The sequence below is a fragment of the Danio rerio genome, chromosome 5 (genome assembly GCF_052040795.2).
Source record: "Danio rerio strain M-AB ecotype USA chromosome 5, GRCz13ab, whole genome shotgun sequence".
Classification (NCBI taxonomy): Eukaryota; Metazoa; Chordata; class Actinopteri; order Cypriniformes; family Danionidae; genus Danio; species Danio rerio.
Genome location: NC_141025.1, coordinates 42088625 through 42114746, shown reverse-complemented (window position 1 = coordinate 42114746; position 26122 = coordinate 42088625). Strand labels below are relative to the sequence as shown.

At 35.7% G+C, this 26122-nt stretch overlaps 1 protein-coding gene across 3 annotated transcripts in view; it reads left to right on the top strand.

Annotated features, from left to right (window-relative positions):
- Nucleotides 1-1493: 1493 nt before the first annotated feature.
- Nucleotides 1494-26122, top strand: part of parp8 (poly (ADP-ribose) polymerase family, member 8) — a 66098-nt gene continuing 41469 nt past the window's right edge. For 2 of the 3 annotated variants that reach the window (XR_015490452.1, XR_015490453.1), the window contains exons 1-6: nucleotides 1494-2074; nucleotides 2621-2675; nucleotides 17227-17264; nucleotides 20713-20802; nucleotides 21960-22030; nucleotides 22140-22208. Coding sequence is in view for 1 of the 3 variants with exons in the window: in NM_001077175.1 (NP_001070643.1) it covers nucleotides 1984-2074; nucleotides 2621-2675; nucleotides 17227-17264; nucleotides 20713-20802; nucleotides 21960-22030; nucleotides 22140-22208 (414 nt within the window). In the remaining 2 variants the exon portion in view is untranslated. 3 annotated transcript variants of the gene reach the window in all.

Below are 26122 nucleotides of genomic sequence, written 5' to 3'. Positions count from 1 at the left end.
TACCTAAATTAACTGTGTTGACTCTGCATAATATTGATATTCTTTTTTACAGTAACACCACATATAATTTAATAATGCAGATAAAAGAAATTAAACTTAAGAGCAAAAAATAAAATAATAAAATCCAGGTTGAAATTTCATTACTGTCTGAACAAAAATATTCTGACAGCTGGTGGCCAGTGTGTGTGTATGAAACTGTAAGTCAAACCCCTTTTGTTTTTGTGTTTGGCAGTTGTAGCTGATTTTAATGCTATCTATTGTAGTCACACCTGAATGTGTGTGTGTGTGTGTGTGTGTTAGTAAACATGTTTGCTTCCCTCTTCATTCGCAATCTGGATTCAGGCCTTATTTATTGTGCATTTTTTTAGTCATTTATGGCAGATTTTTTTTGTTTGTCTAATAAAGATAAAAATATATATTTTTCCCAATCATTTCAGCTGGGGACATTTTGACATCCCAATACCAAAAGTGTGATTTTGTTTTACATACCTTCAGAAGCACATGTGTGTGTATGGATAGAAAATGTAGAAAAAGACACAAAATCTCAGGCCACCAATATGAAAGGAACCAAAGTTATTATTATTTAAAAACACTTTACAATAGGTCCAATAATTAATGCATTTATTGCTGATTAATAATATAATTATGCTTTTTAAAATTAGTTTACAAACACAACAAAAAGGCCTAATCATTTGTTTTCCTTTCGACTTAGTCTCTTTTTTAATAAGGGGTCGCCACAGAGGAATGAACCGTCAACTTATCCAGCATATGTTTTACGCAGCAGATGCCCTTCCAGCTGCAACCCTTATCTGGGAAAATTATTAAGCCTACTGATATACTTTATTAAAATCATAAGCTGGCTATTTGCTAATGTTGAAAACAATGGTAATAAATATTATTTAATATTTAGTAGTTTTTTGTAGTAACGTTAACTAAAAATGAGCACAAATTAAATATTTAAGTAAAAAATAAATGTATTAATCACAAATGTGCAAAAAATCCCAAAAACAAGATGGATGCTAATTTTACTAGGTCTAAAACTTTTACTAAGTCTAATAAGTCTAACAAACACAGGCAAACCTCTGCTTTTGGCTCCTAGAAAGCTCTCTGTCGGTTCATCGGTTTTCTTTATATAAATTGGACTTTCCTTCTAGGTTATAAGAATGTTCCCAGGATGTTCTCTTTTAAGTTCTTTTGAACTTACAGAAAAGCTCGGTGCAGTTTGTTGGGAACTTACATAGAACGGTCTTATTTAGCTAGGAATGTTACAGTTCTGAACATCAGCACACCTGCGTTTTCCTGTATGTCATCAGAAAGAAAACGCTGCTGCAGTAATATCGCTTATTGTTAATAATCACAAACCAGCAACGATCCTAATCTGATTAAGTGTTTACTGGTCAATAATTGGCCTGTGTTTATGTTCCATGTGTTGTTCTCCTGTGATGCTGCCGAGTGCTGGAGAGCACAGAGTGGACGCGTGGGGAGAAAAACACGTCCATGACATCATCATCCGCCTTGTTGTGATTCCCGTTCCCGCCGGGTTCATCTCGTGGATGCAATCACAGGATTCCCACACCGATTTCCCCCGTGTGCAACTTCAGCTTCCTTGTAACTGTCCGTCGCTCCGCCCGCCTCGGTCGGTTTTACTTAAACACTTGCGCTTTCTTTATCGCTCCGCGGCTCGACTGACTCTCGACATCGCCATTGTTGGGTTCAGCAGAGTTATGAGGATGACCGAGAGATGCTTCCGGTACAAAAGTGATATCTTTATGAAAGCTGTGGCGAGGAAGAGCTCATGTGATCGAGGCTATTGTTAGACGAGATGAAACGGTGTCGGTTGGCGTGACACACCTGGGATCGTTTCAGCAGAGCTCCGAGCACGTATTTCTACTGTTCCCCACAGCCATCGTGCCTGCAAGCGGAAAGGATTCGTTTATTTCGCCCAATATTAGTTAGAGAAGCCATTCTAGTGTGTGTTATTTCATGGGGATGTGTTCAAGGCAGGAGAGGATTCAAAAAGACGTCGACATCGTAATTCAAAGGTGTAAGGCAGAGAAAGACTGCCTGTTTTCTGGTGAGTTTCCATTGTCTCTTATTAAGAGTAACGTACTGTCTTGCCGTAGATTTACTCAAGACAATTGACAGGCTGTCAGCCTCACTGTTGATGGCTTTATTTCCTTCTCCACACCAAAGCTCGATATGCTCAAAAACACGTACGTATGTGGCCGATGATGTGCCCCGGCGTCCGCAATTTAATCTTTCCTGGACGTTATAAATTATGCAATAATCAACTGCAACCGAGGGCCTAGCAAAACGTGAGTTGCCGTTATTATTGCCACATATTCTGCTCTTACTATCTCATACAGGCATTAACATGCCTCTCAGGTGTTGTTTTGTGATGTGAATGATTTTTCAATTAGCCCCCGCGTTCCCATTGTTGAGTTTCACACATTTATTAATGATCAATGCCATTCTCGTGTATATGGATATTATCAGTGGACATTTCCAGTTGATGTTGCCATGGAGACTACACTTGTTGAAAGGGACTTTTTTGTCTTGTGTATTTCTCACAAACATCAAGTTTGTGTCTTCACTTGTCTTCATTGTCTGTTTGTTCCAGACTTTAGATTCTCCGACTCCACCTTCACGTTCACCTACTCAAAAGGACCTAAAAGGTAAATAATAGATGCTGCTTTGAATGTAAACAATTGCTGATCCTCACACTGCTTTGGGTTTTTTGCTCACTATTGGTCAAATAACAAAAAATCTGACATTTCAACATCCTCATGTCGACCAAAAGGTTATCTTAGGCTGAATGGCTCAATTTACATTTGCTTTAATTTTTGGAAAAGAATGTAGAATGAAATTGAAAGCTTACATCTTATTTGTGCTTCACAGAAGAACATTATACAGGTTCACGACAGGATGAGAGTGAGAAACAATGGCAACTTTATTTTGAGCATCTTTTACTTTTGTTAACTCTCATGTTCAGAACCATGTAACACCCTTAAGGCTCCTGGATAAAAATAACTATACAATTGTTTGAAAATAGCTTGTAAAGCTATATATATTTCAATGATAACTGCTTTGATCTATTTCTTCGGTCATATTGGTCATAGGCCTCTTTAACCTTGAATGAATGAATTTCGAGTTATCTAGGCATTAAGCAACTTATTATAAAGAAGCAATACTCACAAGAAGTGCTAATTATATGACGTATAAGTAAAACATAAACGTTATAGACATGAAATTAAATAATAGTTTCAAAGCATGCTGAATGCACAGTAGTTGCCTGCAACTGAAACTACACTAAAATGTTGCTTTTGAAATAATTTCATATTTCATAAAATGGCTGCTGATTAAAATATAAATTAATAGTACTTTAGTGCAATATGGAAAACACAGAATTGAAATGTACTTATGCAGAACATCTCAACATAATGAGTATGAACATATTGAGTTTGTCCACCTCAATCGCCCCTTTTCAAAGTGCCCCTATTGACCTTACTCTTCACGTAAGAGCAGTGTGCAGCCAATGGAACTTTATTGGCTTTAGACGACTGATCTCATTCACTTTCATTTAATTTTAGCAATTAAAATCAGCTTGTTATGCAGCTTAATGGTATAAACTGGCATTTTGTAGTTATATTATTTCTTTTGTATGTATAGGCATAAGAACACTTGTTTGTAGAGCAAGTAGCTGGACCATTTTATGTCGTTTGTTGTTCATAGCAATTTCTTCCATTATCAGTTGAACCAAAAGTTCTAAAACAGTCACAAAAAAGGCTTCATTTGAGAATGAGGTCAATTATGTTTTAAAACATATATTTTCATGCAGTGTGTAACAGCGCCAAGTGTATGAAAACATCCTGCTAGGTTTTAAATCTAGAAGTGAACCATGTGTAAAGTTATTGTCTCTAAAAGCTTAGAAATGAAACTAATTTCAATGGCTTGAGCCACGCAGGGGCATTTTTTGCTTTTACTGTTATGACTAAACTGCACACGTAGTACAGGACACCTTCAATGCGCATATAAGCGTGCTGTGGTCAAAGTTAAACAATGTTCAACTTTTGCTGCTGCAGAAACGTTTTGATTAATACTGAATGATTGTTGTTGTTATTACGTGGAGATGATGGGCATTCTGTTGCATACTGCATGCAGTAGACCAGTCGCAACTGACTGGTTCATCTGACCAATTACCACAGATTAGCATCATGCAAGAAGGGGTTTGAAAAAACCCCCCAAATAATTAGACAAAAATACATGCATATTATCACAAAATGTATGCATGTTATTGGTGACTTCCCAAAACAAAATATGAGCTTCTTATAATTCATACAACAGGCACTTTAAAAAAGGTTGGTCATTCCTAATAAAGACAGTCTAGTTGAGGTTCAATTGTGTTCTCTTTTTACCTTACACCCACAGTAGCATAATTGCCATAATCTCTGCTTCTGTAGTGGTCAATTCTTGCAAAATCCTGTGGATTGACAAATATGTACAACATTTGGAAGCTTGAGCAGTATGTAGGCTGTGCTGTGATTAACAATAGATTATGTTTACATATAATTAATTACCCTGTACCCTGTCATTGACGTATTAGACACTGACTAATCACTTTTACAGTGATGAATAGGCAGCCATTTTTAGCTGCTACCTTCCCTGTATAAAAGCAATGAGTATATGGTAAAAAACAAAATGTCTTGTGGATATCTATTAAGTCATGTAGTTCTCTCTTAAAATGCTTTAAAAAGCAGATAATCCAGGGCTATGTCTGAAATTTTACCGACTTACATATTGAAAAATAAAAAGTGTTCGAAATCAGTGTGCTCATAAAAAATAAAAGAAAATACCTGGATGACCTACTGCTTGTGGCGGAATTCTGAAAGGTGCATGCAGTAAACATTTTCAGTCTGGTAGAGGATTTCACAGTGAAAGACACTACAGACGCAGGTAGATCACCAGCATGGTAAATGTAGTATCTTTCATTCCTACTGCACAGTGCACACATTCATTTTCATATTGTCGTGAAGTAATTTTAAAAAATACTCATCGCTCCGGTGATCATAAATACCAGTGTGTTAAAGTGTGGTTGTTTTATTTGTATGTCACCCTCCAGGGCTCACACCGTTGTGGCACATATGTGTAATGTTTTGGCTAAATGCTGTGAATATTTGATAGGTCCCTGAGGTTTAGTTTAAATATGCAGTTTGCTGTGTTTTTTTTTTTTTGGACAACTACTGTATCATATCAGTCATTGAATGTCACTGCTCTGTAATTTGGTTTGACACAAGACATTGCAAGCAAAGGTCAGTGTTAGTTTTTATCAAAGGGGTGTCTCAAAAGTACGCAAGCAGAAGTTCACGATACTTTCAGTTAGGGGTGGTTTTAGGTTAGCCTGTGAAAGCTTGACGTCAAGTGCTCACATATCGTCTTACCCAGTCTTGATGCTCTATATTATCTGGTGAAAGGAAACATGAGAAGAAAACCACTGCTTTTACTGTTGAAAGAGAAGTCGGTCCAATCTATTGACCTGTTTACTATAAACACTTGTCTATGCCAGCATATAATTTAGTGTTTCTCAACAGATAGAGATGAATACAGACCACTGTTTTTTCTTTGGATTTCAACCTCAGTTAACAATGAACTCCAATGATACCAAACTGAAATTTTACCTTAGGGCTATTTGGATGAGTAATACACCTCCAAAACTACCAGGCCTTGGTAGAAATGAGCACTTGTATAGTGCTTTCCTCATTGTAGTCATGCAAATTTTATGATAAATATGCTAATTTAAATGAGTTGTCCAACAAAGCACTTTAGGCTCACTGAAGCATAACCAGTAGCGATAAGAGGGACCTGAAAAGATTTATGAAAGCCGAGTGGTGGATCTCATCTTTCCAATAGTCTTTAAATGAGGTCTTCAGGTTTTCATTACTATAAGTTAAAGGTGGTTGAATGTGTCCATGTTTTTATTTTGCTGTTTTTATTTTTTTCATTTATATAATTTTTTAATTTAATGTTTATTTCTATATCACATTTACAATATAGATTGTGTCAAAGCAGCCTTACACAGAAGTTCTAGTAAATTTAAACTGTCAATCCAGTTTTCGATTTTGACTATATATATAGTCAGAATTATTAGCCCTTAATTAACACATTTCTTAACATAATAGATTAAGCATAATATTTTACTAGATATTTTTAAGATACTAGTATTCAGCTTAAAGTGCAATTTAAAGACTTAACTGGGCTAATTAGGGTAAGTTAGGGTAATTAGGCATATCATTGTATAACAATGGTTTGTTTGGTAGACAACCGAAAAACAAAAACAAATTGCTTAAGGGGAAATGTTTTATTGTTATTTTTATAAAAACTGCTTTTATTCTAGCTGAAATGAAACAAGTAAGACTTTCTCCAGAAGAAAAAATATTATAGGAAATACTAAAAATTCCTTGCTTTGTTAAACATCATTTGGGAAATATTTAAAAAAGAAAAAAGATCATAGGAGAGCTGATCATTTTGACTTCAGCTGTATATATATATATGACTGTTAATGCTGATTGCATAATGCATGTGTGTATTTGGAAATTCTAAAATGTATTCTTTTGGTTTTTTATTTTTGTTATACACTCATTCATTATATATTGACCATATTTGTTTTTTATTTGTGCACATTTAGTACACTACTTATGCTGAACTTTAAAAATGGACCATTTTTCATCATCGTTGTTTGTTTTATCGTATTTTAAAATGTCACTTCTGTTCTTGGAGGAGGTGCCCTGCATTACAAGCAGGAAGTAAACTGGTGGGCTCTCTATGAAAAATCATTGCGCTTCAGCTTTTAGCGGAAGTAACACATTTCCTGTTTGCAGAGCATGCACTTATGATGCACTCGATGTCTTTCACTGAAGGGTTCATGTTTCCTTCTAATGGTCTGGTTTTTTTTCGGATGCTTTGGCATTTTTTTTTTCTTTACTGAAAATAAACTAGTTCTAATATCCCACATTTCAGGTGACCCTGATATTTAACACATGAAACTATTCAAAGATGGATATTCAGGTTTCACTTTTGTTTGATGTTACCAAAGTAGTTATAAGATATTTCAAGCAGTGAAAAGAACAGACAAGCCCATAATCCCTGAGATGCAGTAGTTTCTCATGAATAATCCATCATGGCCGAGATCAACACAAATTATGTTTGAGTTTCATCATCTTGGTATAACTTAATTTGCATAATTATCATGAGTGCTAAATTGTGACAAGCTCTAATTCAAACAAATGTTGTTGCGTTAGACATGGATGCTGGCAAACCAGTGGAAATAAACTTCAGGTCATTTGGTATACTACTGTATATGAAAGAGATGCAAACTATTAATTCAGGGATTAGATGAGGATGTTTGTAATTTAGGGCTCGTTAACTTAGGTGTTTCACAGTATGATGTAGAAAGTGAAAGCACCAAAAGCAGAAGCAGTTTACCGTGTTCGTGCTGCATTGGTTTTTTTGTAAAGGTTTTTAGGCCACTTTAAGGTTTTATAAACCACTACATCTGTTAGAGTGCAGACATATGAATCAAGTTAAAACAGTTTCTGCTTAAACATCTGTGTACATCAGGGGTGCTCAACCTTGTTCTTGGAGATCTACTTTACTACAGAGTTCAGTTCCAACCCTTATCAAACACAACTAAACCAGCTATGTAGGATCTGAAGGAGCACTTGGTAATTAAAGACAGGTTTGTTTGATTAAGGTTGCAGCTGAACTCTGCAGGAAGGTAGATCTCCGGGAGCAGGATTGGGCACCCCTGGTGAACATCTGTTTTTTTTTTTTGTAAGCATACCGGTCAAAAGTTTGGGGTCAGTAGGATTTTAAAATGTTTTAAAACTGGAAGTCTTTTATCCACTCTTTGAAAAGTGTAAATGCTGGATTGACATTTATTACATTATCACTAATCCGATCTGCCATAATTTGTAACTTTAGGTGGTTTCTAAAACTAAATCTGTCAGTGTTGTTTTCATTCTCTCAGATCCAGACCTTTACATTTTCGCGGCTGTAGCTCCCTGTCATCGGAACTGAGTGATTGACAGCTGATATTAACCAATCCATTTGGGTTCTGTTCTAGCACAGTGGGCCAATATGAAGAGCTTGAAAGTGGGGCAAGCATTGCTGGTTTTGTTTACTGCAGCAAGTTGACATGTTAATGGTTTCAAACCATTCCTGAGCGCTGCATTTGGTGTTTTTAGGTGCAAAGATGCTTAATGCGTGAATGCCTCCTAATTCCGTGCATGTGGTGAACATTTTGCTGTAAAAACTGATCACACGACATCAATTTTATGCACTTGCACAAATGCTTCCAAATATATTTTAAGGTTGCAAAGATCAAATTTCGGGCGCATATGCAACCAAAACGGTCGCAATTTCGATCCCTGACATAGCTCTGTAATGTAGAAAGAAATAAAATCAGTTACTTATGGTTTTATTATTTTATAAAATAAACAAAATTCACTTTAAACATCAAATTCAGGATTAGTATAGCATAGTAGTATACTGTACTACACTATACTATGACATACTACATAGCATATATTCCCGCAGCTGGCTCTCTGCAACCTTCACATGGTCACCCACTGATGCTAAGCAGGGCTGCACCTGGTGCTGGGAGACCCCATGGGAAAGCTAGGTAGCTGCTTGAAGTGATGTTAGTGAGGCCAGCAGAGAGTGCTCAACCTGCGGTCTGTGTGGGTCCTAATGCCCCAGTATAGTGAAGGGGAATCTATACTGATCTGTGAGCGATGTCTTTTGGATGAGACGTTAAACTGAGGTCCTGAATCTCCGTGGTCAATAAAAACTCTTTCTCCTCTACCAATTAGCTGGTGAGTGGTCTGGCGCAATATGGCTGCTGTTGCGTCATCCAGGTGGATGCTGCACACTGGTGGTGGATGAGGATATTCCCCCCAATATGTAAAAAAACTATATACTATATAACTATAACTATATATATATATATATATATATATATATATATATATATATATATATATATATATATATATATATATATAATATTACTATATAAATGTAATGTTTTTCTTTCATGGCCCTTTTCCACTGAGTGTTACGATTCGGTACGCTTTTTTTATGGCCGGTTCCACTGTCCAAAGGTACCTAAAAAACGCTGTACCATACCACTTTTTGGTTACCCTTTGCAGAGTGTACCTAGCAGGACTAAATGGTACCATAAGGCAGAGCTAGACATGCGGCTGAATGCTATTGGTTTACAGAGATACGTCATTTGCTCAGCCAACAAGCCAGAATGAAAACAAAGGAAGCGCCATGTTTTAAATACACAGCCGAGAGATTACATCTTAACAATATATACATATAATAATGAGCCATGGTCGACCCAAGATTGTTTTACGAGGTCGTCTAAAAGTGCGAGCGGTTTTCCAGGGAGCTCGTTTACGCGTCTATATTTGAAATGAGGAACTTCTTGAGCTGCTGACAATAATGTGCATGTGATTATTGAAGCGCTTCCGACATCCGATCCTTTCAGAAAAAGAACAAATGCTTGAGTGAAACTTGAAAAAACAAAGGAGAAACCCCAAAACACAAAGGAACAAATTGTTTTAGCAGCCTAAAAGATGAACAAACTGCCATGTTTTTCATTACCCTTTGGACTATTATGAACTGGGAATGACAGAATAACTTTTTAACAGAGGTTACATGCGCTGGTGAAGATTACAGATACAGATGAGAGGTTTGCACTGACTGTGGGCTACATATTGCGTCTTGTTTCTGAATTCAAATAAGGACTAAATGTATGCTGTGTGTGGTTTATCTATAATTGGTAACATATCAGAGACTGTAAGAGTCTGTGTGTGTTCATATAGGTTGCATTTATTTTATTTATTTGTTTTGTATAATTGCAGATTTTATACAATTTGCATCATTGATCTGCAGTTATAATCAAATTATGTTCATAGAAAGGTTAGTGATGAGCATTTAAACACTAGTATTTATGTTTTGTGAGAAGTGCTTCTCATATAATGTGTGAACGACCTGTACATCTTTACTATGACATTTCCTCCAGCAAGAATGAAGGCGACTGAAACTTTCTTTTATACACCTTGCCCACTAGTCTGTCATACTACCCTTGGTACCCTTTAGTCAGTGGAAATGCAAGCCTAATAAAGGTGACCCGTACCGACCCATACCGTACTGTACGAGTCAGTGAAAACAGGCCATTAGCTGCCATATCAGATTGGTAGAATTGAACTACACTCATTTGATACTAGGTTGCAAAATGCATTGCACTGCATACATTATACACTATTTTCGTATTTTCCACATAACCGCCTTTTTGCCGTGCATTTCAGTCACAAATTTCATATTCTCCTACAATGCTGATATCAGATGTAAAAAAGGATCAGGCTTCCTACAGTAGATACCAATCAGTTAAAATGCATTGATCGGCCCAATACCAATGTTTGAGATAGACTCGGCACATACCTAGTAAATAGATTAAATAAGGGACAGCTGTTAGTGTGAAGAGAATACTAAACACTTGAAAACTCTTCACACAACTTTTGCATTTTTATTCTGTAGTGGTGTGTGGAGACTGGTGGCATCTTTGAACTGCATGGCGTTCTGTGTCAGCAGCACTACGCTTATAGCATCAAGCTGAGTCCTGATTTCATTACACATATGTCCGACTGCAGCTATCATCTTGTAGCAGTACTACTTGCCTATGACCTCTATGCAAACCACAAGGGAAAGATTCTCTCAGTGTGACAGGCAGTTGAAAAATGAGTGTAGATGCACTGCTGAGACCTGCCCGCAGGGTTTCGCTCTCCTATGTTTGGCCGTCCACATGTAGAGGTTGTTTGCTTTCACTGAAGTCTGTGCATTCCTTTTTCCGCTTTTACAATAATGCTCTGTCTTGGAGAACACATTTCTGGAGTAGAAGCTTCTGTCTTGGCATGTGACCCCATTTGACAGCCATTTATAATGCTTTTCTTGATCTTTACCCCAGAATCAAGCCAACCAGGGCAGGAGATTCCAGACGCTAGCTGTAATTACCTTGTCATTTTGGATTTGAATAAATAGAGGTCTTTTCCCTGAAAATCTCTACATTTGACATTACAAATGAACACTTATTACCTAAAAGCACTGTTCTGACCCTCAAAATGTACTTTAATTTGTGTAACCCAGTATCTCAGGTAGAGATTGAAAGTGGATTTTATTCGTAACTGCTGTAGGTTTTTGGACTGCACTAGATTATTAAATTCATAGTTGTTAGTTGTTACTAAATAAAAGATAAACATAACATACCATATAAAATGTAAAATCGTGTGGAACTACAAAAATTCACAACAGCTTTGAAATTGTTCCTTGATTGTGTTCATTCATAGCACAATAAGTACATGCTAACAGATGTTAACTTAAGTTAAATAATTAAAAAATGAACATTGTGTCAATAAGTGGATCCTGATTCCTGATTACAAATATTACAATTTTATGTTTGGAGATGATCAAGCATTGATATCCTTGTTATTCCTAAATGTCTACCCAAAATCCAATGTGTTGAAAGGTATCTATATTTCCCATTTTATTTGCTCATGTCTTAGAACAATTGATACATAATTTGTTCAAAAATATTGATTAAATTCATAATAAATAAAAGGACCTTATCCCCAATGCAATTCTGATTTGTTTACAGTTGAAGTCAGAATTATTAGCCCCCCTGAATTATTAGACTGCTTGTTTATTTTTTCCCCCAATTTCTGTTTAACGGAGAGAAGATTTTTTTCAGCACATTTCTAAACATAATAGTTTTAACTACTCATTTCTATTAACTGATTTATTTTATCTTTGCCATGATGACAGTAAATAATATTTGACTAGATATTTTTAAGACACTTCTATACAGCTTAAAGTGACATTTAAAGGCTTAACTAGGTTAATTAGGATAACTAGGCAGGTTAGGGTAATTAGGCAAGTTTTTTTTATAATGAAAGTTTGTTCTGTACATTATCGAGAAAAAAATATAGCTTAAAGGGGCTAATAATTTTGTCCCTAAAATGGTGTTTAAAAAATTATAGACTGCTTTTATTTCAACTGAAATAAAACAAATAAGACTTTCTCCAGAAGAAAAAATATTATCAGACATACTGTGAAAATTTCCTTCCTCTGATAAACATCATTTGGGAAATATTTAAAAAAAAAAGAAGAAAATTTCTTATAGTTCCCAATAGTTTCTTATAGCTAATAATTCTGACTTCAACTGTATATGTTGCTGTCGGCTGCATATTTATTTTCTTTGTAATGTCTCCTTAAATGGCAAGCTGGATATACTGTAAACATGGCAAGCTGGAAAAACTAATGCAAACAGATGCTGTCTTAAAGATAAAGTTTTCAATGCAGGTTTTCAAAGGGGTACTATTGACCTTATTCTAAAATGCGGAAGTGCGACTGTTTTCACGATTGTCTTAGAACTTCCGATTCAGTCGCCTATGGGAGAAATTACTAGGAATAATAAACGGCAGAAAACAGTCAAACTACTTGCTCTACAAACAAATGTTTGCATGACTATACAGACCAAGTAGAATAATATAATAAGAAAATATCAAATTGCAACATCAAGCAGCGTAATGAGCAGTTTTTAACGTCAAAAAATTAATGGAAGTGAATGAGACCGGAAGTCTCAAGCCAAAAAGATTCAAATGGCAGCGCCCGCTCGTCGGCAGAGAATAAGGTGAATACTGTATAAGAACCATGATTTGGTTTCCCAGAAGCCCATAACTGTTTGCTTTTTAATAATGTTAGGTACATTTTAATAATCTAAAGAACATTATTCCATTAAAGAACCCTTTTCTCAATGGAAAACTTCCATGGATGTTAAAGGTTCTTTCTTGTTAGCAACAATGCCAAATAGACCATTTTGAGGGATGTAAACAATAACAATGGTCGTAACAAATTTTCTGTTTTACATTTTAATTTTCATAGCTTCCGAGTAGGGTGACGCAGTGGCGCAGTAGGTACGGCTGTTGCCTCTAAGCAAAAAGGTCGCTGGTTTGAGCTTGGCTGGGTCAGTTGACGTTTCTGTGTGGAGTTTGCATGTTCTCCCTGCATTCGTGTGGGTTGGCTAAATTGTCCGTAGTGTATGAGTGTGTATGGATGTTTCCCAGAGATGAGTTGGAGCTTGAAGGGCATTCGCAGCACATAACGCGTGCTGGATAAGTTGGCGGTTCATTCCACTGTGGCGACCCCGGATTAATAAAGGGACTTGGCTGAAAAGAAAATGAATGAATGAGCTTCCGAGTATCTAAAAAAGTCTACATATTGACAAATAATGTTATGATAGCTACTTTAACATCAAATTATGATTGAATCACCTCTCGTTACAGTTAGGAAATAGTTTAACAAGAAGCAGGAAATATTCATGGGCCAATGACATACCCACATTGAAATGCTCTATATATTAACCTAATTGTTGCAAAAATTTGGACAATATACTGTTTTTAAATTATGCGTTTCTTTTTATTAAGCCTGGTTAATAAGTGTACTATACTGCTTCTCTTTCTTTTCTAATGCAACATCAAGACAACTGACGGATCACTTTTTATTCCATGGTCTGTTGAAAATCTTGATTCTGAATGGGGAAGTTGTGCAATAAAATTGCTTAATGCGTGGGTAGTTTTAATCATAGTTAGAAAGACATGTGCTTCCTCAAACATTAGTGGTAAACATACAGTAGTTACTCAATGACAGTTAGAGGTAGCCACCACTTATGAGCTATTAGATATATACAAACTCTCTCAGACTGTGACTGATTTAAATGGGGAGATCTGTGGCTTATCTGATGAAAATTACATCAAACATCGTGCTGCTTTTCTAAATCTTGGCAAATGACCATGAAATTTGTGACAATCAAATTTGTTTTCTTAATTTGCTTTAAAAATCTGTTTGTTATCCCTTACATAATCAATCAGTTGGCTGACCTCTTGTCTCATGTCTTTTTTTTTTTGGCAATGTCAGAAATTTCCCTTTACATACATTTCATTTCTCCAGTATCCAGCTGACACTTATTGTTCCTCGTAAAAGTGTTTTGAGGTCATAAGATAGTATTGTGCAAGGAATTGTGCAAAATGCATAGCACATGATTTATAAACAAAAACATTTTGATGTTTGCAACTTTGAATCACATTAAATAGCAGCTTCACTTGTACACTGTGGCTTTCTGACACGGTAAACTTGCTCTAGTTCATCTGCTACAGCATTGTACTTGTGAATGAGTGTTTTGAAACATACGTCATGATAGAAGAGCTCAGAGCCTAAACATACAAACAATGGCACGTTTTAGATAATGTGTTGGCTTTTGATAACACTATCGGTTCATTTTAAGGTGGGTTTAGTCTAGATTGCTTGTTATTACTCTTGTAGCAACTCTCACACGTTTCATTTCTGAACTACTCAAATTGTACGTTGTGGTTGAAACTGAACTCACTTTTAGCACTTATTACTGGGCATTTGACTGTGTTGTGAAACAAAAAAAGAAGCAATTATGTTAAAATTTATGTTTTTTTTGTATAATGAATATATATTGATATTCACATTTTCCTTTGAGCCAGTGTTGGTTGTATTAGTCATAAATATAAATGTATTAATTTATTTTTTATTAGAATAAAGCAAGTTTATTTAGGTTTTAGTTTATTTTTTTTTTGGTTACCAAATTGTTTCAATAAAAGAAATTTAGTTGTTGGGGGGAAAATGTATTTTAAAATTTTAGGAAGCCTTTGTGTGAGAGATTAGGCACAAACACATATAATGCATTTTTTGCACAGTCATCGTCATTTAGCAGATGTTTGGTGCGCTTGAATAAAAACGTGTTCTTGGGGCCCAAAAAAACCCTGTATCATGCACATGACGCCAAAGTCATTTTTAAACATTGCAGGTGTCATTGTGAATAATGGTTTCTGTGAGTGGCGCCATCCTGTGTGAGACCCCACAAGGGGTTTCACTTCCACTGAATCAATCTCTCTTTTCTGTATTGTCATCACATAAATACTCATTGCCAAGTACAGCATTCTTTTCAGGCAGTAGTCAAAATTTACATACATATACAGTATAATTGTGTGTGTTTTAATGTTGTTTTCCAGTAAGTTATTTGGCATGATTTTTAATGTTATGTATAAGGTCACTGACTCCATTAATTCTTGAATATATTTTTCTCGCATTGTGCAATGAAGCAAAAAAAAAAGAGAGCGCAATCACATAAAGGTCACCTACATGATGTTATGTTTTCACTGCTGCCAGATCAGCCTATACTGAGGTAATTAATATCATTTTAGCAGTTGCAGGTTGATACTGTAAGGCTTTTTAGCAAGCCACTTAATCTGCACATTAATTCAAGGTACTTCACAGGAGACAGTGTCCTGTTGTCAACACTGTTCGTTGCAGCCTTATTTACTTGATTGCGTGAAACGGAGACCACACTTTCCTTAATTACCTCTTAAGTGTTTAGACTAGCTGTTTTCAGGACATGTGGGCAGCAGTCCTTTGGGACCCGATAGTCTCTTCTGTAAAGTGTTTACAAAATTCCTTTTGTCACTTGGAATTTATACATTCCATCTGCTCATTTCAGTCATACAGCTTTGTGTAACTGTTGGAGGATTTTTTATTTTATTGAGCCTTTTTCCAGTTTTGCTGCTATTTAATAGAGGTCAGTTGAGGAAAATGCACTGTTACATGGTATTTGAGCACAAGTGTTTGTTGACAGTGTGTGTAAACATCCAACAGTAAGAATCCACCCACTGCTTTTTATATTTTCCAAAAGTCATAAACAGTGTTTGAAAACATGGCGTTAACATTTTCTGTCCAAACTGGCACATTTTTTAAACAAGCCCTGCCTACATCTAACAAAGAACAAATGTATTATTTTTATTATGCTACTAAGGTTATTCAGTAAAGAGTAGTCTTTAGGTTTTCTTCTGTAAATAGCATAGACTGCAGTAGATACTGTATATGACCTTTTTGTCATTTTAACACACAAATCGAAAACAAATTTGATTTCTTTTCTTATTGTTTACATCCACAAAAGCAAACAACTTTTTATGTGAACTTTTTGTGTTTTAGAGAGCTCAGGTGGCTTTCTGTAAGATGCAAAATCTCTGAAAACTGTATATTTGAAGTTTAAACGGAAGTTTTAAACATATGCTGATAAAAAGGGCTGCACAATATATTGCAAAATTATTGTTATTGTGATAGTAGTATATGCAATATGTATTGCAGACGTGTGTTAAATTACAGTTTTTTTATGTTTTTAATGTAAATTTAATGAATAAAATGGTGTCTTACTATCTTAAGCCCCGCCTCCCCAGTAATTGCTGTTCTGCTATTGGCTGGAGCAACCTAAAGGTAGACCCAGAGCTGAAAATAAACACCAATGGTAAGAAAGGAAAATGACAACAGCCAATAGTCTGCAATATCCGCTGATGTTTTAGTGTTTTAAAGACTAAATGCAGCTTGCAGCTGCAACCCATCACTGGGAAACATCCATACACACTCATTCACACACATACACTACGGACAATTTAGCCTACTCAATTCAACTATGCCACATGTTTTTGGACTGTGAGGAAAACCGGAGCAACCCGGAGGAAACCCACACCAACATGAGAACATGCTAACTCCACACAGAAATGCCAACGGACACAGCCGAGGCTCGAACCAGCGACCTTCTTGCTGTGAGGCAAACGTGCCATTTCGCCACCATGCAGCCAATTAGAAATAATTGTATCTGAAAAATTGTTTTACCTGTTTATTTTAATGTCACTAAATAAATAAATAAATGATTTTAAAACATAGCTAATAAAAATTGTATCTTTTTAGGGAAATATAAGAAATATAATTTTTGCATTACTCAACTCCATCACATATCGCATATTTTTTAGTATCGCGCAGCCCTGATAAGCCTGTAAAGTGCAGTATAAGTGGAATATGACTTTAAAACATGCGCAAAACAAAAAAGAACAAATCACATCTGGATTTCTCCACGAGTAGCTCCACTAGTGCTGTCACAATATATGAACTTAACTGTATTAGTGAGTTTATTCGGTCTGATGAAATGTGAGATATTAGTATGTCAGGTACCATATGCTCTGAGAGCAAGTACACTGCTGTGTTGTTGTATCCAGTCTAATGTTGACATTTGTGTGTTTTTTTTTTCAGGGTGTCCTACTCTGTTCACGTCTCTGATGATTATCCAGGTACTGCATAAAAATAATAGATTGATTGTTTGATTAATAGAGAGATGATACCCAAAAACTCTCACCAGTCCTTTTCCTTTGCCCTGTGTGACTTTATATGCAACAGTCATTAACATTATTATTAATGTTTACCTTGTGATTTAGAGAAAACCCTACCCATGATTATTCTAAATAGGGCTGCACAATATATTGTTTCAGCATCATTATCGCAATGAGATCATTCGCAATAGTTACATCACTGGTATATGCAATGTTAGGTCTGGATTATAATTGATCATTTCGCAAGAGTTTTTTAAGGCCTGTGACTGTTTGAGGGTTTTAAAATCATTCAGGCATAATAAATTGTAACTTTGACGAATCAATAATGATTAAATGTATTGAATTATTTACAAAACGAAGACTATGCAGTATTATTTTTTATCAGATTGTTCAATTTCTCTATACCAGAATAAGGTTTGAGTACTCGGAAAACAATAAAGCACTGTTTATTTCATTGGTAAATTTAATTTCTCTATGCTTGTAGATTGTTTATTATAATTTATGCACTTTATACAGAATCATCCCTTTCAATCTAAAACAATCAATTCTTTCCAAACAGTTATTCAACTCATCTAGTGAAATTGTGTTCATTTCACAATATATATTGCAGAATAAAAAATATTGCAAAGAAAAATGTTGCATGGAAATGATTTTTCCAATATTGTGCAGGCCTCATTCAAAATATGCAATGTAACTCAACCTGAACATCTGCTCTGCTCCGTGTCTTCAAATTTGCCAGCTTATTAAGGAGCTTGTTATGGTTCAAAGCCATCAGATTCAGATGGTCAGTGATAAAACTAACTAACTAAAAGAAAGAAAGACACAGCCCTGATCAGGGGTTTAGAATATCTCAGTGCCATGGAGGGGGAGCTTTTTTGACTTATGAGCAATCATAAGTAGCAGCTTTTACTAAAGGTGCTAAAGCCAAAACGCATATAGCACCTGCATATCAACACCTTGTCAAGTACCCACAAAACCAGCACTGGGACATGACACGTTTTCTGTTAAAATATAGAAATTTAGTTTATAATTTACTCTGTATATAACTGACCTGATTGGTGAGATGACTGTCTACTATAAAGGAGAGCCACCTCAGTGCTGGACCAATGATGCTTTAAAGCAGGGGTTCTCAACCTTTTTCACTGCGGGGCCCACTTCTTTCTCCAATCAATTTTTAAAGGCCCACCTGTCTGACAATAGCTTATTTATATAATATTTTCTGTCAGCATTTTATTAAAAAAATATACTTTTATTTACATTTAATTATATCTAAAACTAAAACAATATTATATATATAATTGTATTTATTTATTCATTTTAAACAGACAGATTTGAAGAGAGCCACATGTCAACAGGGAGATTGCAAAAGATTGCTTTAAACTGGACTGAGTATCTACAAATAAATATATACTATTGAAAAATATACAGACAAATGTAAAATACAGTAAAGCACTCTAAATCTGTTTACAATCTATGGAAGAAACACTATGCATTGGGCCATGCTAGATTCTCCTGTATGGGCCCGCATTTGTTATAAAACACTTACAATTATGCGGATATATTCAATAGGTCACACAAAAATGCACAGAGAGACTTTCACTTTCTCGTCACGCATAGTTTGTGAATGAACAGGCATGATTTTACTAATTGCAGACGCGATAATGAGACTGTTTTTGCACTAAATTTAAAGTTATTAACCATAGAACAGGACAAAGTGCATTACTTCGATCATTTTTATATTGCATATTATTATGAAATTCTAGCATAATATTGAGAGTTCATTTTAAACTCGCAGCCCACCTGCAGAATTGCTGAGGCCCAGTAGTGGGCCGTGGCCCACCGTATGAGAATCCCTGCTTTATAGAATCCCCTGAATCTTTTCTGTCACATTATAATATAACAACACAATACATTCAAGTGGGCAACTGTGTATGTTTTTATTTTTATATAAGCAATAAAATGAAATGCCACAACTTTGAAGCTCAGTAGATTTTATAGCTACAGTAGGCTAGATTTTTTACGTTTAGGTAGTTGGTTTTGATCAGTTTCTTTGTGAACGCTAAAGGAGATATAAATAGGCTTCATTTATTTACTTACCTTTCACTTGTTCCAAGCCTCCATTTCTTCTTTTAAACACAAATTAATATATTTCGAAGAAAGCTGGAAAGTGTAAACCATTGACTTCCATTGTATTTGTTTTTCCTTCTATGGATGTCAGTGGTTACTAGTTTTCATCTTTCTTTGAAACATCTTTTTTTGTACAACAGAATATAGAAACTCATAAAGGTAGAGAACCACCTGAGAATGAGCAAATGCTTTGTAAATTTTCACTTTTGTGTCAAAAAGTCAAAAAGATTAAAAAAAAAAGTAAACAGAAGTTGAATATTTACCCCTTTTAATTAGGGTTGCACAATATATCATTTCAGGTTTGATATCGCAGTATTGTGAATGAATGACTCACAATAGTCACATCGCAAGATATGCAGTCCGGATTATAATTTATCATTTGCTTGACTGTATGAGGATTTTAAAAGCATTCAGGCCTAATAAATTGTATCATTTGTAACTTTTATAACGATTAATTTTATTTTATTATTTATAAAATGAAGACTGCAGTATTTTACATTTGATTATTCAATTGCTATGAATAGTTCTAGACTTCTCAGAAAACAATAAATTACTGTTTATTTAATTAGTATCTTTTGTGTTGTATTTATGTGCTTGTAGATTGTTTATTATATATTATTCAGATGCACTCCCCCATAGAATCATCCCAATATATTTAAACTTATAAATTCTTTACAAATATAGATATTTAAATCTTCTGGTTAAGTAGTATTCATATTGCAGAATAACAAAATATTGCAGTGTTGCATTTTGCCAATATTGTGCAGCCCTAGTTTTAATACACACACACACACACACACACACACACACACACACACACACACACACACACACACACACACACACACACACACACACACAAACACACAATAAAGGCTGTGACATTGCCAAAGACGTCAACACACTAGAGCTGTCCCTTATATCTAAATATAAATCTATGGACCTCCCTTTTTGACTTAATCCAGCCTGATTCACAGCATAATGGCAGACAGTCAGCTTTGCATAAGAATGAGGAGTTTGTTTGGCACAGATTTAGACAACACTGCCACAGAATGCCATGGGATGTGTTAACCTGAAAACAGCGAATTGTCCAGAAACTGTTGAACTAGCATGTAGCCGTGCTCGGTCTCTTTTGGAGTGTTTCTAATAATTATGCATATGGAGAAATGTTAATACTTTTGGTTAGCATTGTAAATTAAATGCTTGATTTATAGTGTTAGTTGATTTTCAGGGTAACATTTCTAGGTGTTTTAATAGCACATGTTTGTCTTTGTCATTTCAGATAACACGTATGTGTCTAATTCTGAAAACGATGATGAAGTGTTAGTGACCAGAGATCCAATACCAGTGATTTTCCACAGAATTGCAACAGGTAAGAGTCTGTATCAGTTAATAGTGAACCATGGGAGAGCTGCAGCCAAAGAAAGCAAATGAAACAGCTTAACGATCAGATGTTGTAAAGTCATGCCTAGGGGAAAGGAAACCAGCAGTCATCTTGATCTAGAGTGGACTTCACAGGAATATTTCATTGCTTTCAACTTTGGTCAAGGCCCCTGTTGGCTGAATATTTTTTTTTGCTACATCCCTGAGCTAGCACCCATCATTTCATCATCTGACTGAATTTCATTGAGTTATCTCAGAGTTTGTATAGCATAAAATAATTAAAGTTTGCTGTGAATGATGGTCAGTTGACAAATCATTACCAAACCCATACTGTCAAATTATTGAACCCCCTAAAATGTTAAAAAAGCAACACATTGGTGTTTTTTGTTCGGGATGATCATGTAAAAATTTAATGTGCAGTGTTCACATAGTGTTAGTCAGAACGTCTTTTTTAGGCTCTTTGATTATACTGGCAGTAATTCTGGAAATAAATTATCCTGGAATTCTAGTTTATTTCTTCTGATGCTATTTTTAGGCCCAGCCAAGACATATGTTCCAAAACAAAGTGGCAAAACAGTCCTCACTAATTTCCTTCAGCAGTTAGTTTGACGCTTAATAGATGCTTAACATCCCCACCTAACTCCATGCATTTAATAGAAAAAAAAACTCTTGACATATTCTGACGCAGTACATTACAACTAATGAGGCTGTGCACATTCTGCTGATGGATCTCAGATGTGCACACTTTGTCAGCAGTAAATGCTTTCTCACACAGACCTCTGCAAAAAGAACTCTTAAGGTGTTATGAACAAAATATCACTTCTTTGGTCAAGAAAACACTGCATTTTTAACACTAATGAGTTAGTGTGTTACTTTGCAGGTTTGACATATTTGGAACAGTTATACTTTCGACATTGTTGTTTTTTTGTAGACTGGAATTATAGTGGTATTATTCATAATAACGAGCCTCATACAATAAACAATGGATAGAAAGTTGGATAAGTGTGTTGGATTTTGCATATTCATGATGTAAAATAATCCAGATTTTAATAATTAAAATTGCAGATCACTTATTGTTTCATTTGAAATGCTTTGTTTGTAATTTCATGCCATGCTCACGCATCTGTGCTTTTATTGTGTCTTTAGAAATACGCTTAAATAATGATGCCACCAGCTGTCTGTCTATTAAGTCAAAACTTCAAACTGATAAACACTCGGTAAGAAATGTTACTTTCATCAATAGCTTTATTTTCAATTGTTAGGCATAACGATGAAAAAGTTGTATTGTGACTAATGTCCTGTCATACTTTGGAAACTTTTTTTCAGTGCCATTATGCTATAGAGGAGGATTCAGAGGGTGACAATGATTCTGAGGAGTTCTACTATGTTGGACAGGTAAGTTCAAGCAATATACTACATTTGTGTACTCAACATTTGAGGCCTTGAGACAGACAACAAGTCCACTTTTTCAAAATTTGAGTAATAAGATTTTTTTTCATTAGGATTGTAAATAATTTGTTATGTATTATTATTTTACTTGAAGATAGACAACAAAAGCTTCTCATTTCTAAGGAGATAAAATTTTTTAGTGTTGGTATGAAAATAAAAAGTTATTTGGACTCTTATGTCTCAAATGGGGGCGAGGCAGTGGCACAGTAGGTAGTGCTGTCGCCTCACAGCAAGAAGGTCGCTGGGTCGCTGGTTCGAACCTCGGCTCAGTTGCCATTACTGTGTGTAGTTTGCATGTTCTCCCTGCCTTCGTGTGGGTTTCCTCCGGGTGCTCCGGTTTCCCGCACAGTCCAAAGACATGTGGTACAGGTGAATTGGGTTGACTAAATTGTCCGTAGTGTATGAGTGTGTGGATGTTTCCCAGAGATGGGTTGCGGCTGGAAGGGCATCCGCTGCTTAAAAACTTGCTGGATAAGTTGGCGGTTCATTCCGCTGTGGCGACCCCAGATTATTAAAGGGACTAAGCCGACAAGAAAATGAATGAATAATGTCTCAAATGTGGGAGAACAGTATATGTCCAGTTAGTGTGGAATAACAGTATAACTCTAATTCATCATATTATTTTAAACTACTGAAGATCTGATTCCTTTATGTTAGTTGTAGTACAGTAACAGAAACTTCAGGTTTATATTAATCATCACTTTCAAGTTTATTATTATTTAAAACATAAAATACAGTATGAACATTGTACTAATACATAGACCCTCTTACAGTACAGGCAATAACAATCAATTATTAACTATAAATAATAAGTGAATAAATGAATACAACAATAAATACATAGAATGCAGACAAACATAATAGCTAAGTATTGTTGTTTATTTAGAAAAGCTGGCGCAGCGTACCTGTGTAAAAACGTCTTCAAACTGTACAGCAAGCAGCGTCTCTGTTCATCTTAGTGGACTTAAAAGTTTTTTCCGTGTGACACTATTTTAATGTTTAAAATGCAGACTCTTGGTCGCGCAAAAATATCCTCAAACTGTTTCTGTATACAAAGTTTACACATACAATTAATGTCATGTGGTTATCTCATTATTTATTTTTTTGGACTTATACAGTTGTTTGTCACACGCACTGGTTTATTGTGAAACCTTATTCACTAACTGCCCAAAATACAAGTGTTACAATTCAAGTATTGAAGTGACCATGCTGTGTCTATTTAAGCTAAATTGTTGGCATGATTTTTAGTCTTGATCTAAAGTTTTTCTTGTCTTCTTTGTACACTCCTTATCTGTTTTTTTGCCATTATGTTGACTATAAGTGACAGCAAAGGCTGTTATAATGTCATACAAGATTTCTTTTTAAATAAATAGTGTTATTTTTAAATATTTATTTCAAGAATCCACACTAAGCTAATGATTGATTATAAAGCTTATTTGGCATGCTGTCCCGGGAGAGAGCCCTGAGCTCATAAGGTCCTCGAGCCCAGGGGCTCCTTCCCATTGCAAGGCAAGAGGGGATTTTGAGCTTAGGTAGAACTCGAGAACTCCCTGCTAGTAGTTAATGAACAGATTGCTCTTAGGAGATAACTACTTACTAAGTGCATGTCTATGGTGCCGATCTGGATTAATTTAAATAACTTAAGTTGCATGTTTTTGGACAGTGGGATGAAACAAGGGGGCCCGGGGGAAACCCTCGTGAGCACAGGGAGAACATGTAAACTCTGTACTCTCCCCGTTCCACCCATCTAGGAAAGGAGGAGGAGTAGGGGTGGACGGGAAATGCTTCAAAACGAATATGACTGGGGTATGAAACCTAGGGCATTTATAGTTGCTTAGGAGTCGTCTGATTAGTGAATCATAACTTGGATAATGCGGGGCCAGCCGCAAGCAATCATAAGCATGTGATCCTCTCGAAATTAGTTTATAAATAAACTTCACTCATCAGTAGTTCTAAAATAAGTTGGTTCCACAAGATAATGCAGATTTCCACAACATTTTTTGGGATCAAATCATCATATTAGAAAGATTTCTGAAGGGTCATGTGACACTGAGTAACGAAAACTACTGAGTATGAAATATATGTATAAAAAGCTGTTTTAAATTGTAACAGTATCACTTTTTGTGATTCAACAGACATAAATCTTTCCTCACTGAATTACCTATGAATTGCTTCTTAAAATGAATGGCTCTCTTATGACACATAATGGTGCAGAAGGGAGTTTAGAACCATGTAAAAATGTGACATTTAGGTAGAAGGTGTTAAAAGGATAATGGTGAAAGTTTTTTAAAAATAAGTGTTGGAGTCTGCTAAATTAGGGTCTGTTCAGCATGTGAATCATGTTCTCGAATGGTCACTGCAACTAAACTTCCTAAGGTCTTAAAGGTATATAAAACTGGCTGCAGACTCTCAGCACCTGGGGCTTCCGACTTTTCATTTCATGGTAAATTTGGTTAAAGTAGTTTGCAGCTCATAAAAAAGAGCTTTATAACTTTTAATGATTAATCCCTCCTTTTTTCGAGACAGTTTCCATCACGAGAATGAATGTTTGCACACATGGCTTGTGCTTAAATAAATCATGTGACAATGCACTGGAGCAAATCCATAAAGCTAGAGTGAGTGAGTGAGCTTCGTGTGCCCTGTGAGGACCAGTCCAGAGGTGATGAAGATTCATGCCATAATGGCTGTGCTGGGCTCTGAATGCTCACTCGGCTCTCGTTCACCGCAATGTGCCACTTTTGCAGTCCTTTGCCATTCTGATCATCTCAAAGCCATCAGGAGACTCTTCCATGTCACATGCTGGCAGATTCACTTTGAAATTTAGAGCAGCTGGTAAATTTTCTTAATATCTGTTAAATTAAATGTCTAAAAACACTGTATTTTATTTATTATTTACAACCACCAAATTATGATCATTATACAGTACATGATCATTATGCATAATGGACTTTATTTGTCTAACAGTGCAATAGAATGAAAATCTGAATTTACACAGGCATAGCTGAAAAGTAATACACGGTAATGACCTACTTTAAGCCTCAAACACTATTGCTTTTTTCATTTTTATATAAACCCTGTGAATATAAAACCCAGGTGGCCAATTTAAAGAAAAAACCTCTAATGATCCAATTCATTCATTAATATGCCTGCCTCAGGGACAATTTGATTGGTCACAACATTTCTTTGTGAGATTACAAAAATGATATTTTCTCTTTATTTTTTAATTTATCTAATATTTTACTCTGTAATGTGAATGGGAATGCCGACAAGAGCACGTGCGGAACCAAATGTAGGGTTTATTTAACAGAGAATAGTCAGGCAAGCAACACTTAACACAGATGTATACAGGAATTTCAGAGTCAGTCAAATACAAAGACAAATGGTCAAAAGGCAGACAGCAGACAACGTAAATAAACAGAAAGACAAAGCAAAGGTCTAACACGGAAAGGCAAGGCACAGAAAACACGTCGTAATGTTCACAAACAGTATAACAAGATTCAGTCAAGAGGTGTGTGTGTGTGTGCGGTTTATAAAGTCCATGTAATCAGTTCATGAGTGGCTCCCGGCTGTAAGTGAGTGTACTCTACTAAAAGGGGGAAGAAATCAGGGCCCATTCGATTTACTTCCAGAAGGAATTTGAAATTGGGGGGAATGTAATTATAGCTATAAAGCTAAACGTTTCAATTTTAGGTGAAAAGTCAAATCTGTTGGAGACGTCCAATAGATTAATTAGTACCAAAAAAGTCCGGGGGAAAAACAGAGGGGGATGATCAGAATTTAAGAATGGGGAAGTTGTTCACTCATTCATTTTCTTTTCGGCTTAGTGCCTTTATTAATCTGGGGTCGCCACAGCGGAATAA